Here is a 17,859-nt window from a genome sequence, read left to right as displayed (position 1 = left end):
GAAAGTTTTCCCTTGGTTGATTTTGAAATTCTTGTCCTCTGGATATAGTCTGGGGAAGAGTCAGGGAAGATTTCCTGCAGCAATCTGCTGTTTGACTGTTGGGCAGGTGTTTGGCCATGGGTCATTACAGACTGACACAATTCCAATTTTAAGGCAGGAAGCAAAAGATGTCTTTTTTCAAATGCCTTCTTAAGTGGTTGAATATGTGCCCAGAGTCCATTTTTATCTTATGAGAATTTCTTCTAGGACATAAGAGTAGATTTTAAAAATTCCTTGTCTTTTTTTTTTTTAAATGGGAGGGTCTCCTGATCTTTTTGGCGCCCTGTTTAAGTACTTGTTGTATGAAGGAGTTAGCCTGGGTGAGGTCCATGATCCTGTTCTCTCTCACATAGCCTGAATTTTTAATGCTTTTCTCCTAGACATATTCTACTTAAACTCCATATAAAAGAATTGTTTTTAAGTCTATGCTAGTATTAATTTTCTTTGTTAGTAGATCCAGTGAAAGGTGTGTGAACTTACTGTGCACTAGGGCCTATCACTGCAGCTTTCTCAGATTTAATAACATTTTTTGCAAGATGACTAAAGTGAAGGACCACACATGGTTGCAAAAGAAACATTGGCTTTGTATATTAGGACAGACACCACAAAACCATGCCCATTGCTGTCAAGTCAGTTCTGACTCACAGGGACCCCATAGGACCGAATACAACTGCCCCATAGGGTTTTCTAGGCTCTACTCTTCATGGAAGCAGATCTGTAGGGCTTTTCCCCTGTGGAGCCGCTGGTGGGTTAGAACTGCTGACCTTTCAGTTAGCAGCTGAGTGCTTACCTACTGCACCACCAGGGCTGCTTGTATATTAGCATACTATCTGGTGGCTCAGTGGTTAAGGTATTTGGCTACTAACCAGAAGGTCAGTGGTTCAAACTCACTAGCTGCTCTATGGGAGGAAGATGAGGCAATCTAAGTCCATAAAGATTTACAGCCTTGGAAACCCTCTGGGTCTCTATAAGGCAGAATTGACTCAAAGAGATGGATTTACTTTTGTTGTTTTTATACACACACATACACACACACATATAAACAAGCTCACTGCCGTTGAGTTGGATCCAATTCATAGTGACCCTTCCTTGGGTTTCTGAGGCAGTATCACTATGGAAGTAGATTGCCCCATCTTCCTTCTGAGGAGTGGCTGGTGTGTTTGAACCGCCGGCCTTCTGGTTAGCAGTCACATGCCTTAGGCACTATGCCAGCAGAGCTCCTATGTATATATATTTGTAAGGGGCTCTGGGGGCATAATGCATGATGGTTAAGCACCCCCTGCTAACTGAAAGGTCAATGGTTCAAACCCCACAGTGGCTCCACAGGAGAAAAGACCAGGCGATCTGTTTATATAAAGATTACAGCTTAGTAAACCCTAAGTCATATCAACTTGATGACACACAGCCATATATATTTGTACTTTTGTATGCAAACAACCCTGAAATTTCGTTGTTAAATGCAATGGGAGTTTATTGCTTGTTCACAATCCAGTGCTGTTAGCCGGTGGAGGTGGAGGAGTGGGGACGGTCAGTCAGGACTCTTCCTGTCATCTTCAACACATGGCCTCTTAAGTTCCCAGAGAAGAAGAAAAGAAAGTGGAGAATCGCCATGGGAGCCTTTTATGAGCCAGAACTGGAAGTGGCCCCTTTCCATTGGCCAGAATTTAGCCATGAGGTTCCAACATAATTATGAGGAAAGTAGGAAATGTAGCATAACAATGTATCCAGGCAGAAGAGGAAAACAGTGATCATCAGTGCACCCTTGTATCCGCTGTCTCATCTGGTTTTATGACTTACTGGCATTTTCAGAGCATCCCGACCATACGCTTTCCCTGAACTCATCCTGTCCATCTTTTCATGCCAATTCTGATATACTCTCTCCCAGCTCATGTACCATTTCCTATTGGCTAGCCTCATCTTTATCCCTTTTATCTGATACCTGGAGCTAGGGAGAGACAATGTGATTGGAGACAGGGAGCTTAAGAAGATGAATTTTCATGAGCAAGGTTAAGTGGTCAGGATAGTTCGCTGAAAAAAGTGGCATGAATGTTAGAAGGAGAGGCAGCAAGGTAGCCAGGAGCTTAGTTTGGGTTGATTCAAGATGGGAATGGATTGATCCAATGGGAAACAAATCCCAAAGGAAAAATCTTGATAGAGTAAGAGGTGTTGTTTTGCAAAAGTAAATTATGAACCAATTATAAAATTTCAATTAAAGATCCTCTCTGATGTTTTTAACTACATTGGAAAGACCAGCATCCACAATTAAAAACTACAGCTGCTTAGATGTAAGTCTTTGAAGCTGTTGTATTTTTTTTTAATATCACACATACATATTCAATAGTTTAAGAAGTTATTTTTGTAAAGGAAATGGTTTGCTTTCTGCTTTCCCTTTTTCCAACACAGAACGGAAAGTAAACATGGATCCGTTTGTGAGCTTGTAATGACACCCATTCAGCAAACCTGCCCAGCAGTCCCTCCATGCTCTTCTCCAGGTTGCGCCTGAGGAGTCAAGGCGTTTCCGATATTGTAATACACCTAGTTTTTAATACAGACACCTGTGCAGTGAGTCACTACCCAAGAGCCTTTTTGGTTATGGAAGACACTAATTCATCTTTTTGTCTGTCATTAACTACCAAGAATGGATACGCCTTCTCACTTATTATACTTAGTTTAATAAGAACACTTTGTGGAAAGGAGTTCCTGTTTAAGCTTGTAAGTGGTGTTTCTTACACCTAAAATTTTTGCAGTGAACAATTTCATGGAGCCAAGAGACACAAAAGCCTTGCCAAGAACAATTCCCACGAAGAGCTTAAAAGAGCTGAGTCCAGACCAAGTGTCAGGGCTTACCCTGAACAGTAAAAGGGATTAGGTGAAACTCTTCTGGAAGCCATCAAAAGCAACTGTGTGGTTGACACTGTGTTTCATTTCCCCAGGGCTTTCCTGGAAAGGATGGATCCTCTGGTCCTCCAGGGCCACCAGGGCCAAATGTAAGTATCAACAGAAACTACTGGGAGGTGCTGTGTTTTGAAGTATTTCATTTCTTTTGAGAGACTTTCTTTGCTTGACCTTTACCTTGGCTGCCATCTTTGCTGAAGTGAAACAACTCATCCCTTGGCATGAGCTCTCTTAAAACATCCTATAAAAATAATATAGCATGTGGCTTGATGTGTCTCTGTGCCACTTGGCCATGAGATCACTTCCACTAATTATTTAGGATTTTATTAGACATAAGTAAGGCTTGAATTGGAAAGATCCACACCTGACCGATGGGCAGGTAGTGTCTTCCCTACTCTTTTTGGAGTTGGGAATGGGAATAAGCAGTGAATCCTGGGGTCTTAGTGGTGATGGGAGGGAAGCTATCACTGGGTGTTGGTTGCTCCTGCTTGAGTGTCATTGATGAGAACTTATGTATCCTCACCATTGTGCCATTTTCACGCCTTCCTAATAGGGTGTTCCGGGAGCTCCTGGAGCCCCAGGGATCACAGGAAGCATGGGACCTCAAGGCGCCCTGGGGCCACCTGTGAGTATGCAGCCGTGGCCAGTGAGGGTGTGCGTCCAGTCACCGCATTTATTTTTGTGTTTAAACTTACCAGCATCTCTGTCAGTCGAAAACGTTTATTCATCATTGGATTCCGTGGGGCTCCATACAGGAAAATAGGGAAGTTCCTGGGGTAAAGATTAAGGCCGCGTTGTGCATACATTGTGGCTAAAGACTAATGGTCCCAACGGGGAATCATTGCTCGTGCTTCTGCTTATATATGTTCCCATGGTTTGTTACTCTGTATTTGGCTAAGTAAACTCAAAGCCATCTTTCCAGGGATTGGTACAATAGCTATGTGTTCATCAGATGTGGCTCCCAAGTGTAAAGTATTCAAGGTTTGAGAAAATGAAGCTTTAATAAGAGTGGAAATAGATTTTTCTTTTCTAAATTCTACAAGAAAGGCAGAACCTGTTAGTCTCTCTCTCTCTCTCTCTCTCTCTCTCTCACACACACACACACACACACACACACACTGAGCTAAGTGAATAGTGGCATAAATGAAAGCACAAGTAATGGAACTAATTATCTACAGTTTTTATGCTTTTCTCTTAGGTTGGTGTTTAAATGCGATTAATGAAAAGCAGGTAGGGGAAAAATGGGGGAAGCCCATGGCTTCCAAGCCATGTGTGGCATCTCCTGTGATTTGCATGTAATTCCTTGGTGGTGTAGCTATGAGTCAGAAGTTTGATATTATTGTGCTATGTTGTTATGTTGTTGTTATGTGCCGTCGAGTCGGCCCCGACTCATAGCGACCCCTCCTTGGGTTTCCGAGGCAGTATCACTACGGAAGTAGGATTGCCCAACCTTCCTTCCGAGGAGTGGCTGGTGGGTTTGAACCACCAGCCGTCTAGTTAGCAGGCAAGTGACTTAGCCACTATGCTACCAGAGCTCCCTATTGTGCTATAGTAAGTCTCTATCCATAAACTAAAGTTAGTGAAACATGTGAATGTTTGTAGCACTGCAGACATGCTAAGAATTCCTGGAACATTGAAATGTGAAGGGGTTAGGGTGAGGGAGGTGAATGAATTGGGTTTCTCTGGCTGCTGTAACACATGACCATGATCTTAGTGGCGTAAAGCAACACAGATCTGTTGTCTTCCAGTTCTGTAGGTCAGAAGTCTGATGTGAGTTTCCCTGGGCTAAAATCCAAGCGACGGCAGTTCCTTCCTGGAGACTGTAGAGGAGAATCCATTTCCTCACCTTTTCCTGCTTCTATAGGCTTCCCACATTCCTTGCTTTGTGCTCCTCTTCCCTCTTCAAAGCCAGCAATGTGGCATGTCTGTGACCATTCTTGCATGGTCACATCTCCCTTCACCACAGCTGGGAAAGGTCCTTGGCTTTTAGGGACCCATGTGATTACATTTGGGCCACCAGATGCTTTTAGCTACTCGTCCCATCTGAAGATCTTAAGTAAATCATATTGGTAAAGTCTCTTTTGCTAGATAAGATAACATAGTCCTAGGTGCTGGGGATTACTCCTTGGTCATTTTTTTTCTGATTACCACCGTGAACCAGATGTAATAGAATCTATTGGTTCTCATTCAAGGAGCTCTGGTGGTTAAGACATTTGACTGCTAACCAAAAGGTTGGTGATTTGAACCCACCAGCTGCTCTGTGAAAGAAAGATGAGGCAGTCTCTTTTTTAGAAGATTTGCAGCCTTAGAAACCCAGTGGGGTTCACTATGAGTCAGAATCAACTCGATGGCCTAAGTTTGGTTTTGTTTTTTGGTTCTCATTTAGAAAGACGCCTCTCTTCCTATAGCTGCCCTCATAGTCTTGTTACTCTTTAGTCTTGAAATGCATTTCAACAAAGCTTTTCGTCCTCAGAGTCCTTTTTCTAGGCTGTGATTCACGTGACACACAGGCACATACAAGGATGTCTGAGCAGTGCATCTGGGTCTGAGCTGGTGCATTCTAACCACACAGCCAGATAAATGCTGTCCTTACAGTCCCTTTACAAAGCTAAATATTCGTGTCAACTATGCTGATACTGTTCAAAACACATTTAGATCTATTTTAATAAAATTAGTAATGGGCCATAGAAGAAAATTTGATAACCTCATTTTCACATGTTTTTTGGATCCAAATGATGTTACCAAGCATGATCATGCAATAGAAACATACAGTGACACCCACTCATATGTGTGAACATATGCATGAGAAAGGCATGTGCACACTCTCTCTCCCTCCCTCCCCTCTCCCTCTCCCTCCCTCGCTCTCTCTCTTTCCCTCTCCCTCTCCCCACAATTCTTTCATTGCAAACTGAGCTATTCATTCAATTCTAAGCTATTTCTTACCAGAACAGACAGGAAAGCAGACTCTTTCTGCTACTAGTTTTCAGGCTGTTTCTTAAAAGGTGTTGTGTGAAACAAGAACTCCAGAATATTTTCAGAGGCCAAGAATTACTGGTCAAAGTAGTACCCGTGGCAGTGCAGACTACCCCTGTTCTCAGAAAGCCATGAAGGTACTAGGACTTTAAGGCTTTGAGTCATTCTGAAACAAAACAAAGCAACTGTTGGTTAGACCATAAACAAATGTCTTTGTATGCATGGTGATCTTTTTATTCTATGCACTCTTACTAACTAAAATCATCCAGAACTAAACTCACTGCCAGTGAATCGATTCTGACTCATCATGACCCTATAGGACAGAGTAGAACTGCCCTATAGGGTTTCCAAGGATTCTTCATGGAAGCAGACTGCCTCATCGATGTCCTGTGGAGCAGCTGGTAGGTTCAAACCACCAACCTTTTGGTTAGCAGCTGAATGCTTTAACCACTAGTTTCCCTTAACCCAAGCAGGGAAAGAACAGGCCATGGGCTGATCCTGATCCAAGAGGATGGGGTGAGAAAGGCCTAAGGAAAGAAGAGCGGGCCCTGGGTCTTTGGAGAGGAAAGTGGAGTATGGGGAGGAGTTGAGTGAGACATGGAACACATTATGTGAGTATAGACCCAACACTACTTATCAATCTGGCCTTTTGCAGCTCTGGGTTAAACTCTACATTTTTTTTTCCCAGAATGAAAACACATATTAAAAATTATTTTAGATTGCTACAAATCAGTAGAGAGTGTCCCTTGATGAAGGCATGAAGGGTCCCATGCCCTTGACACTTTGATCACAGGCAGAAACCATGTGTCTATGGGCAGTTGGTGGGATGCTGCAGGAGGCTTTGGAGTTTCCTTTTCTAAAGGAAGTTGGTCTCTGAACTGTGCAGCCTATGCCAAGAGCCCTGAACTCCCAGATGCCTGGCTGCCAACTGGCATGACTAGTAAAGTAGGTGCGTTGTCATGATGGTAAGGCCTTGATTGATTTCCTGTGGATTTCTGTCTAGGAAGGTGGGAGGGAAAGAGACCGAGAAAGACAGACTACCCCACTGAAAATAGCAATGTGTTTCCTATAGTCCAAGCCAGAAACGCTTGATTTTGTGCACTCTGCCTGAAGCCGCCAGCTTCCTGCCGCAGAATGAGCGTGGCTACTACTGTGGTCGGAATTCCTACCTGAGTTTTAAGCATTAGATTAAGTATCGTGCCTCCCCTGTGGAGAGGCACACAACAGCAAAGCTGTTTACTGCTGGGCAGTGTGTTTAGCTTGAGCCAAAGATTCAGTGTGGCATCGTTTAAAGAGTACAGCGTTAGGAGTCAGGATACCCATGTTGCAAACATGACCCTGACATGACCCTAACTAGCTGTGTGAACCACATCATTTAAGCAATTCAGCAAGCCTCTGTGGATATCAGTTTCCTAATTCATTCCTTTAAAAAATACTTGCTGAGTAGCCACAAGATGACCAAAATCACTTAAGGGAGTATTGTGAGGGGTCCGAAGATGATCAAGACATTTTCCCACATTGAAAGAAAATTGAGAGGGGAATGGAGCTCTGGTGGCATAGTGCCTAAGGCATGTGACTGCTAACCGTAAGGCTGGTGGTTCAAACCCACCAGCCATTCCTCAGAGGGAAGGTTGGGCAATCTACTTCCGTAGTGATACAGCCTTGGAAATCCAAGGAGGGGTCGCTATGAGTTGAGATTGACTTGACGGCAGTGAGTTTGGTTTTTTGGTTTTTGGTGCTTTTATAGAAGCAGATATAATAACAGGCAGAGAGTGAGAATGCTTTAAAGGAAACTCAAGGAATTTGTTAGGAAAGTTATGAAAATTCCAGAAGGGAGAAAGAGAAGAGAGAGAAAGATAGATTCCCTGCTGTGTTGAACAGGAGAGCTCCTGAAGGAGACATTTCAGTGGAATTATAAAAGATGGCTGGGATTCCCATCCACAAAAAGAGGAAGATGAGAATTAGGTGCTAATTATATTAAAACATGGCATAAACACAGGGCATATCATATCTTTTGTGCATTTTAATATTTTTCAACTCTCTTCTTGCTCTATCACCACTGTCGTTGTTGTTGTTGTTGTTGTTGTTATGGGCCGTTGTGTCATCTCTGACTTATAGCGATCCTTCCTTGGGTTTCTGAGATGGTATCACTACAGAAGTAGATTGCCCAATCTTCCTTCTGGGAAGTGGCTGGTGGGTTTGAACCACGAAACTTCTGGTTAGCAGTCAGGTACCTTAGGCACTACACCACCAGAGCTCCCTATCACCACTGCCTCAGTTTTATTCCGGGCCTTCCTCATTTTTCACCTGGACGGAGCTCAGATTGACCCCCTTGCTTCTATTCTAGCCCTAGTCTGGTCCTTCCTTTAGCCACTTAAAGACTTTTCTAGTATAACTCTGTCGTGCTATTCCCTGGCTTAAATCTGGGTCCCTGTCACCAGAGCGTAGATCCCAAATGTTCAACGTACTTAACCCTTTGTAGAGTTGAGTCGCACAAAGTTGTTTAAAGTTTCTGGAATACGTGTCACACTGGGTCACACATTTTGCCTTTGAGGATGCTCCTTAGTCTTTCTGGGCTGTTTTTTCCTTACCTGGTGAGCTCCTGACTAACAGTCCTCTAAGACAGCATGTTTCCTGTGTGACGCCACCTTATCCTCAAGCTGACTTAGGTACTTCATTTCAACTATCGTTATCTGCCTCTCCACTAAAATGATAGCTCCATGATGGCAGGAAATACATCATGCATATTCCCAGGCCCTAGCTCAGTATGAGACACATAAACCAGTTGCCATCAAGTCAGCTGCAAATGATGACAACCACGTGTGTGTCAGAGGAGAACTGTGCTCCAGAGGGTTTCCAGTGGCCGCTTTTTCAAAAATAGATTGCCAGGCCTTTCTTCTGAGGCACCTCTGGGTGAAATAGAAACTCCAAGCTTTCATTTGGCGCTGTGGTGGTCAGTGCCTGAGGCATCTATCTGACTGCTAACCAGAAGGTGGGCGGTTCAAACCCACCAGCCATTCCTTGGAAGGAAGGTTGGGCAATCTACTTCTGTAATGATACTGCCTTGGAAACCCAAGGAGGGGTCACTATGAGTTGGGTCCAACTGAATGGCAGTGCATTTGTTTTTTTGGTTTTTTAGCTTTCGGTTAGCACCTAAGCACATTGACCTTTTGAACCACTGGGGACTTTACCTGACATCCAGAGGGTACTTGATGACTATTTGATAAAAGAAAGAATGCTTGCTTCCTAGTGAGACTGAGGTTCAGGGAGCCCTGGATTATTCTCCCACATTGGGGCCCAGATCATGGAAGAGCTGCCTTGCCAGGCTAGGATGTTTTGATTTTGTTTAAGGCACATGTTCCCTACGTGGGACTTGGAACATGAGATTACTCCTCTTCCCTTCAGCGTGAACATTCTGTGACTCTATGAATGCAGTTACTGTGTTTTCTTTTCTTTACATTTCAAATGTTCCTGAAATTAAGGGAAAATGTGCCACTTCTTCCTGCCTCCATCTACAGGGAATGTGTGTTTTCCGTCAAAGCATACTTTGGTGCAGTTATAGGCCTTGACTTGTTCAGGAATTTTTATTTTGTTTTTGTTTTACTTTGCAAAAATCAAAGGAACGATGTCAGAGAAGTTGGAATAGAAAACAGTTCCTTGCTGGACAGATATTTCACTAAACAGATCTTTCACTGACTGCCCAGCTCTGTCCTTCAGCTACTTAATAAAGCATCGTGAGGCTGAGTGAAGAATTTCAGGCCCAATTAAACATGTCTGTCACTATATGCCAAAAGATAATAATGGCTGATACTGGCCATTTACTTTATCCATCAGGTTTGCTGTGTAATTTCTTCCTCTGTGTTTCAAACATTTTCAAACAAGCCAATGTGATAAATGGTAGCAATCCAGATGTCAAAAAGTGTATTGATCCAGAAATAAAGATATTCAAAGGCCAATGGATTTGAAGTAATGACTCTCATAGAAACCTAATTTCTATTACTAGAGTTAGGTTTCAGCAATAAGTGAGATCAGGCAACATTTTATTGTGTGTTACATAAGGTCACTGTGAGTCAGAGCCAACTTGGTGGCTGTGGTGGTTATGTTTGTGTGTTGACTTGGCTGGGCCTGGTTGAGTGGCTGGGCAGCTGGTGGTAGTTATTCCCCATGATGAGACTGACAATCAGCTCCATGGTGGGATCTACCACAAGCAGCTGAGTAGCTGCCCTTGGAATGTGGTCTGCTTCCTGTATAGAAGGAGAAGCCTTCGGAATGGCCTCTAGTTTATGGCAGGCTTGGACTCTACATGTAGCCGTGTCATTGTTCAGCACCTTGCCATGCTCTGCTGACCTTGAGACTTACAATAGACTTAAATTAATGGCCTGCCGTGTGGTTTGGTAACATCAGGGCTGTGCCTTTTTATTTGTCAACCTTGGGTTTGTCAGCCTCAGCAGCCAGCAGTTGTGTCAGTGAAGAAATGCCGCTAGCTCCAGTGGGCTGGGAGCAGGAGGCAGAGCTAGACTCCAAAGTTGAGGGGCTTTCACCCAGCCCCTAGAGCCTGACACTTTGAACTTGGACTTAAAGCCTCCAAACTGTAAGAGAATAAACTCCTGTTTGTTTAAGCCATCCCATTTGTGGTGTATTCCTCTCAGAGTGCCACTAGGGAACCAGAACAGTGGCAACTAACAACAAGGAATGAGAGGGGAAGGCATGGCAAGTACATTTAGTTCCAAGAAGAAGAGGAAGGGATGCACTGTAAATCCTACTTTTGCAAAAAGTTTTTTACATGGAAACTGGATGTATTTTAATGGAATTGACTACTTGTCTAACGATCTGGAACTACCTGAGTATAAAAAACGCACTGCCATCAAGTTGACCCTGACTCATTGCGACCCTGTAGGACAGAGTAGAACTGCCCTATAGCATTTTCAAGGCTATAAATCATTACAGAAGAAGACTGCCTCATCTTTTCCATGGAGTGGCTGGTGGGTTCAAACCACCGACCTTTTGATTAGTAGACAAGCGCCTTAAGCACTATACCACTAGAGCTCCTTAAGCTAGACACAGACCCTGCCTTTTGAAACTTACATGCCAAGAGATGCCACACAATGTTAGGATCTGCTTTCTGGGTAGAGACTGGGATCCTTCCTTTACATACCCTGCCTTTATATTTTCACCCATCTCTGTCCCTTTGAGTTTGGGTGACAGTTAACAAAGTAGAGTTTGGAGGTGTTATTGAGATTGGATTGGGACCTGTTGACATTGAAAGACCATCTGGGAACAGTTTTGACAAATTTCATCTATAAATGGCATTCACTGTCTTTTTTTTATAGGGACTGTTCTGGTTCTGACAGGAATATACCACAAATGGGATGGCCTTAACAAACAGGAGTTTATTCTTTTACAGTTTGGTAGGCTTTAAGTCCAAGTTCAAAGTGCCAGGCTCTAGGGACTGTGTGAAAGCCCCTCGACCTTGGCTTCAGCTCTACCTCTTGCTCCCAGCCCACTGAAGCTAGAGGCATCTCTTCACTCAGGCTGCTGAGGCTAGCAAGCCTAAGGTCGACAAATAAAATGGCACAGTCCTGATGTTACCAAACTACATGGCAGGCCATCAATTCAAGTCCATTGTAATTCCCAGGGTCGTCAGAGCATGGCAAGCTGCTGAACGACACAGCTACATGCAGGGTCCAAGCGTGCCATAAGCTAGAGATGACCCCCAAGGCTTCTCCTTCTATACAGGAAGCAGATCACATCCCAAAGGCAGTTGCTCAGCTGCTTGTGGTAGATCCCACCATGGAGCTGATTGTCAGTCTCATCATGGGGAATAACTCCCACCAGCTGCCCAGCCACTCAACCAGGCCCAGCCAAGCTGACATACAAACTTAACTACCACAGGGACTCTAAAAAAGATGCTCAGGGAACCTATTGCATTGCCTCAGAGTTGAAATGAAAATATGAAATCTTTCTGAAGACACATTTTGAATTATAATTTTCATTGCAGAAATACTAAAGCAACTTTTTTTTTGTTAATTTTTTAAAAATCATAGTAAAGTCCTTTATGGATCAAAGAGTGGGCTAAGCCACCTAACAAATGATAATCCAGCCTAGAATGCATGTCAACAAGAACTCGTCGTATTAACAGGGAAATGAATAAAGGGGAACCGTGTGCTCTCATGCTGGAGGAGAACAGCACGTGACTGTGGGATTCCAGAAATCTCAACTCCTCTTTCAACTCTCTTAGGGTAGGAGGAGATCTTCTCTTTCAGAGATATTCCCAAAAATTTTGAAACAATTTATTCACCAGGGATTTGTGAAATAAATTATGAAACATCAGAAGAGTCCAATACATAAAAGTGGCATTTAATGTAGAAAGATACAAATGTCCTAATGCAAAAATGTGTGTTAAAAAAGAATATGGCTCCATGATTCTAATTCTGTACCAAAAAAATACTGTCTCTATATAAGAAGGTGGCCTAGTGCCTAAGGCATTTGACTGCTCACCAGAAGGCTGGTGGTTCAAACCCACCAGCCACTCCTCGGAAGGAAGGTTGGACAATCTACTTCCGTAATGATACTGCCTCAGAAACCCAAGGAGGGGTCTCTATGAGTTGGATATGAATCGACAGCAGTGCATTGTGTTATCTAAGGAGGCTGGAAAACTAAGATATTTAAATGGCTATTTCTGTAGCAGAGTTTCAGGTTCCTGTTTGTTTTATTGCTGCTATGATATATCTATTTTTGAGGGAAGGGGGAATTAGGTATAAAGTTTACTTCAAAAGTACATTTGTTAATTAGAAAAGTCTGTACAAGCATATACACTTAAATAAATGGAGTAATTGGTGCAAAAATAGATAGGTGTGTCTATTTTTTATGCAGAATCACTTGGGCTAAGAAAGATGCCTTAATAAAATAAATGATATGTTATCATTCTGCTCAGCTGAGTGCAGTGTCACAAGTCACTTAACAGTTTCTACATTTTTACAGGGTGTCCCTGGATTAAAGGGAGAACGAGGAGAACGAGTAAGTAATGTCCAGCTCTGTTAACTAGTCCGAGCTGGTTGAGATTCCTCATTGCCTCTGCCTCCTATAAGTGGATCGTTTACTATCATGGCAGTTCATTACTATTCTGTCATTCCTTCTCGCCACTCTCTCCCCAACTCATTTGTCTGGGAGTCTGTTCTCAACTGGAGAAAGCCCTATGGGCTGGAAGTCAAGGGAGAAAGTTATCTGCTGACACATCTGCTACTATTCCAGCTAAATGACCATGGGCCCATTTCTGTAAGGATAAAATGGGGAGAATCAAACTAGTGTAATGCCAAAGTGGACTTGATGAGGACATTGCAGGTTGTCCTTGACTTATGATGTACTCGAGTTATGGAGAACTGCCCTTAGGATTGTCATTTTCTTTTTTGTACATCTTGTTGTTAGTAATATGTACAACATGCAGTGTTGCAACACGTCATTTGCTGATGTTATCATTCTCAGATGTTCACTCACAGATGTTCCATGCTATGATTTACTATTCGGAACACTGCCATAGAGCAGCCGATGGCCTCGTCTATAATGAAATCAGTGTTGCTGTTGGGAGTTATAATGGTTAGAGAAGTGGGCAATGTTTAACTCTAACAACATATGACAATGGAACTGTGGTTGCACCTAACAGTTATTACAACTCAGACCTCATTGTTAGACACTGATCACTGATTACCTTGTAGACCTGGCATATAGTGTGATGTTGTTCAGCATTTTATACCATATGAAGCATCAGTTGCTAATCTGAAATGAGGTATTCGATGTAGGTCAGAACTGACTTACAATGGAGTTATCGGAATGCAACCCTGTTGTAAGTCGGGGCTGCCTGCCTGTGTGTCATGGGTAGGAAGGGGCTTCAGAAAAGTAAAAGCTGTATCAAATGCCAAGTCATAGGATCAGGCTCACATTTTTCTTGATGGATCCATACATGCATCCAGCAAGTCACTAACAGGCATAGACTCAAAATCCTGGCCCCAAACTGTAAGTCAGTTCATTTTAAGGGCCTTCTCTCTCCTTTCAGAAAGATGTAATTGGTCAGTGATTATAGGAAAAGCAGCGGCTTTGCAATCTGAAGACCCTAGTCTCAGCTCCTCCAATTACCTCTGTGGAACCTTGGACAAGTTGCTTAACTCTGCTCAGCTATAAAATGACTTTAACCTCTCTCCTCTGAGTTGTTAAATAGTATTAAATAAGCTGCTGCTTGAGAAAGTGCTGTAAATTATAAGCTCTAAAGAGCTATAAATGATGCATAAAATATACATGTGTTTGTTTTAAAACTATAAATTTTTTTAGAATCTGAAACCAGAAATACTCAGTCGACCTTTCAGCTTAATAAAGGCTCTCGGGAACTCTTTGGGACTCAGGTTGGTTCTTCTCTGCATGCACCGTGGTAGTCAGTCCTACCTGTTCCTGAGAGCTGAAGACTCCTCATAAGAATGATGCACTTCCTAGTGTCCCTGGCCTGGTGGCTGGGCTTGGGGCTGAGAGTCAAGAGTATGCTTTGTCTCATCCAGGGAGACCTGCAGTCTCAAGCCATGGTGAGGGCAGTGGCACGCCAGGTCTGCGAACAGCTCATCCAGAGTAAGTGCTGCGTTAGAGTTACGAGGTTTTCCATTTCTTTTCCAAATGATTCTTTTCCCATGAGTTCAGTGACTAAGGAAAACTCCTCTCTAGAGCTTAGTCTTACTGCAAACTCATAAGCTTCACAGATGGGCCGCTCTGATCCATCTATAAAATCATCACAGACAGTCCTAGACTTCTACACCGATGGATGGTTGTTACTGGCCATTGGATCGATTCTAACCCATGGTGACTCTATATGACAGAGGAGAACTGCCCCATAGGACTTCCTTGGCTGTAATCTTTACTGGAGAAAATTGCCAGTTCTTGTCTCCCACAGAACTGTTGGGTGGGTTCTAACCACCTACCTTTTAGTTACAGCTGAGCTCTTAACCACTGCACCACCAGGGCTCCTTACATCAGTGGTACCATGGGCAAATTCCTCTGTGTCATCTGTGCAAGAACTATCTCCATAAAGATGTAAAGATGTAGCTTGGCTGCCAAGCTCATATTCACTGCTTCTTCCTCATCTCTCTAAATGGATAGATTTCTTTTTTCCTGAAGTACTCAGCACTTGTAAGCTGCCAGACAACATCATCAGAAGCTCCAAAAGAGCTGATCCAAAGAGATGATTCATGGTGTTGATTCCATTCACTCTAGATTTGAATCAGTATATCCTTCTGATCCATTTCACATGTATTATCCTTCTGTTAGCCTATCACTCTTCCCTTTATTTTTTAGGCTTTATGTCACACACACACACACACACACACACACCACAAACACTGGGATAGGCTGATGTGACATTTGATATGACAGTTTGGGTTTCATGCCAAAATTACCAGAACACACTTGATATGACACCTATCTCAGTTTTTCATTTTCAGCCTGAATTTTTCCACATGTGGTATTTCAATGATGCTTTCCCACCCATTTGCTTTTATACTCACCCCTGCCCACTCACTGTAGACTTCATCTCAGTAACCCACCCAGAGGGTTGCTAGTGTGGGTCCTTCTTTTTGCCAGTCATTAGTTCCATTCTATGAAGATCTGATGCCAACTAGAGAAGAAATACTTCAACCCACTCAGCTCTGTTTTCACGCCCCCCACCTCCAGGGTTGACATTACCATATCAGCTTCTCATTTATTTCAAACCAGGAAAGTTTGGAAGTTAAGCCAGAGGTGGCCTACAAGTGTCCAAGAAGGCCTTGTTGTCTGGATCTAAAATTCCATCTTTTGTTCTAAAATAACCCAGCTCTCACCCTGGGAGAGACATAATGTGAGTGTCTTCCAGAGTCAGAAGTTTTTTAAACTTAAACAAACATGTCAAGGCAAACTGGTTAGAAAGCTAAGATTCTTCAGACACAGTACTAATGCTTATACATTTTAACTCTGTTTCATTGTATATTATTGTATTTTTATGCAAATAACAAGCACCTTCTATGTTTGTTTGACAACTGCTTCCTCCCTCCAGGAGGTATTTTTGTAAATGGGCTGTGCTAATATTTTTTACAGCATTAGGTAAAAAAGATAAATTAGTATATCTGCCCTTTCGAAAATACCTTCCAGAGGAAGCAACCAGTTGTCAAATAAACATAGAAGACATGTAGTATTTGTATAAAAATATGGCTTATTCCTCAAACTAAATATGTGTGGGTGGGTGTGAGAAAGAGGATTTACCACTTAAATGAAACTACTCAAATGTAATGGCCAAAGAGGATCTTTAAGAACAATAAGTTATAAAAGAGAAACTTGAACACAGTCACTTTTGAGGTAGAATACATCCAAAGCTAAGCTGTAGCTTCGATTATTTTTGTAGGTTTCTCATTTTGAATATATAATATAGATGAACAGATCTCTAATAAAAAACCCAAACTCACTGCTGTTGAGTCGGATCTGACTCATAGCAACCCCTCCTTGGCTTTCCGAGGCAGTATCACTAGGGAAGTAGATTGCCCCATCTTCCTTTCAAGGAGTGGCTGGTGGATTTAAATAGCCAATCTTCTGGTTAGCAGTCTAATGCCTTAGGGTTAAATTCTAATATGACTTACTGACCACAGATATGAGGAAGATTCCACAATACTTGTTGTCTTATTCTCCTGTGAAATGTATTTTTTTTAAATAAATATATGATTATTAAAAACATGCCCTGAAAATCAAGGATTCAAAATAGAGTATTTCCCTGTAGCAGTTTCCAAATTCTTGTGAATGACTTCCGGGAGGGGCTTAGACAAGAAAGCTGACACATATAAAATAGAGAAGCCCTGCCTGTCAGTGCTGGTGTGAGGGAAGGAAATAGAGGAAGGAGATTGTAGGTCATTCTGTCACCAATGTTCATCCTACTCAGAGTATGTCTTTCTGGCACCTCAACTATCTTCCCAAATATTACCTCGGATTTCTCTGGGCTCCTTATTCTTCTCCTTTTGCTCCTGCTTAGCATATTATTTCTTGATTTCCCAGGTGATAAAGATAGCATAGTGCCTAAGGCACTTGACTGCTAACCAAAAGGCTGGCAGTTCAAACCCAACAGCCACTCCTCAGAAGGAAAGTTGGCCAATCTACTTCCATAGTGATACTGTCTCGGAAACCCAAGGAGGGGCCACTATGAGTCAGGTCCGACTCCACGGCACATAACAACAACAACAACACATGGGATGACCCTGAGGCAGGGTTGACTTGATCGCAACTTTTTTTTTCAATATAACTTCTAGCAAGCTTGTTATCTGTTTCTTAGCCCACAGCTGGTTAGAAGAATTAGGCTAGAAGGGGTTACAGAGATAGCTGTGCCAGGCCCCTGTGATGACAGCTAGAGAACGGATCACAGACAGCATCCTGGCTGAAGCACAGGGAGAAGCTGCAAAAGCAGCCATGGCCTTACTCCCTGCAAACCATGGCAGCCACGGAAATGCCTTATTCCCTGCAAACCACAGTGGGTGTGCCTAATGCAACCCCCCGGAGCCTTCAGGAGGGAGTCTAGTTTCAGTCACTGTCTTCTGCTTAAGGAAAAAATGAATCTCATGTATCTTAAAGAGACTTCTTCTTAAAATGGTTATTGTTTTTTATTTAGGTTTGAATGATTGAAAAGGGAGAGTTAATAGTCATCTAAAACATTCCCTTATGTGGGAAAAATCTTATCCACTGATGATGCTGGAAAAATGGGGCAGGATGGTATCTTTTATAAGTTCTATACTTAGAATTATTAAAAGGTTTATTTCCTTCCTCCATTTATTTAAACTTTCAAGTAGTTTATAAGTCTATACTTAGAATTATTAAAAGGTATTCTTTCGGATAATAAGTAAGTTAAGGAAGTAGAGGAGAGAGAACCAGATTAATTTTTTTTTTTTAATTTTATTTTGATTTGGG

The 17,859-nt window shown here is 42.5% G+C and overlaps 1 protein-coding gene across 1 annotated transcript in view; it reads left to right on the top strand.

Moving 5' to 3' along the window:
• The window catches only part of COL14A1 (collagen type XIV alpha 1 chain), a 248,155-nt gene that overhangs the window by 195,186 nt on the left and 35,110 nt on the right, over positions 1-17,859 (top strand). The window contains exons 38-41 of the mRNA XM_042781791.1: positions 2,973-3,026; positions 3,488-3,559; positions 12,889-12,924; positions 14,451-14,517. Of these exons, the coding sequence (XP_042637725.1) occupies positions 2,973-3,026; positions 3,488-3,559; positions 12,889-12,924; positions 14,451-14,517 (229 nt within the window). The remainder of the gene's footprint in view (positions 1-2,972; positions 3,027-3,487; positions 3,560-12,888; positions 12,925-14,450; positions 14,518-17,859) is intronic.

Source organism: Orycteropus afer, unplaced genomic scaffold (genome assembly GCF_000298275.1).
Source record: "Orycteropus afer afer isolate SDZICR_OR568_19922 unplaced genomic scaffold, OryAfe1.0 scaffold00173, whole genome shotgun sequence".
Taxonomy (NCBI): domain Eukaryota; kingdom Metazoa; phylum Chordata; class Mammalia; order Tubulidentata; family Orycteropodidae; genus Orycteropus; species Orycteropus afer.
Note: the sequence above shows the minus strand (reverse complement) of the source record. Positions and strands in the feature narration are given on the sequence as shown.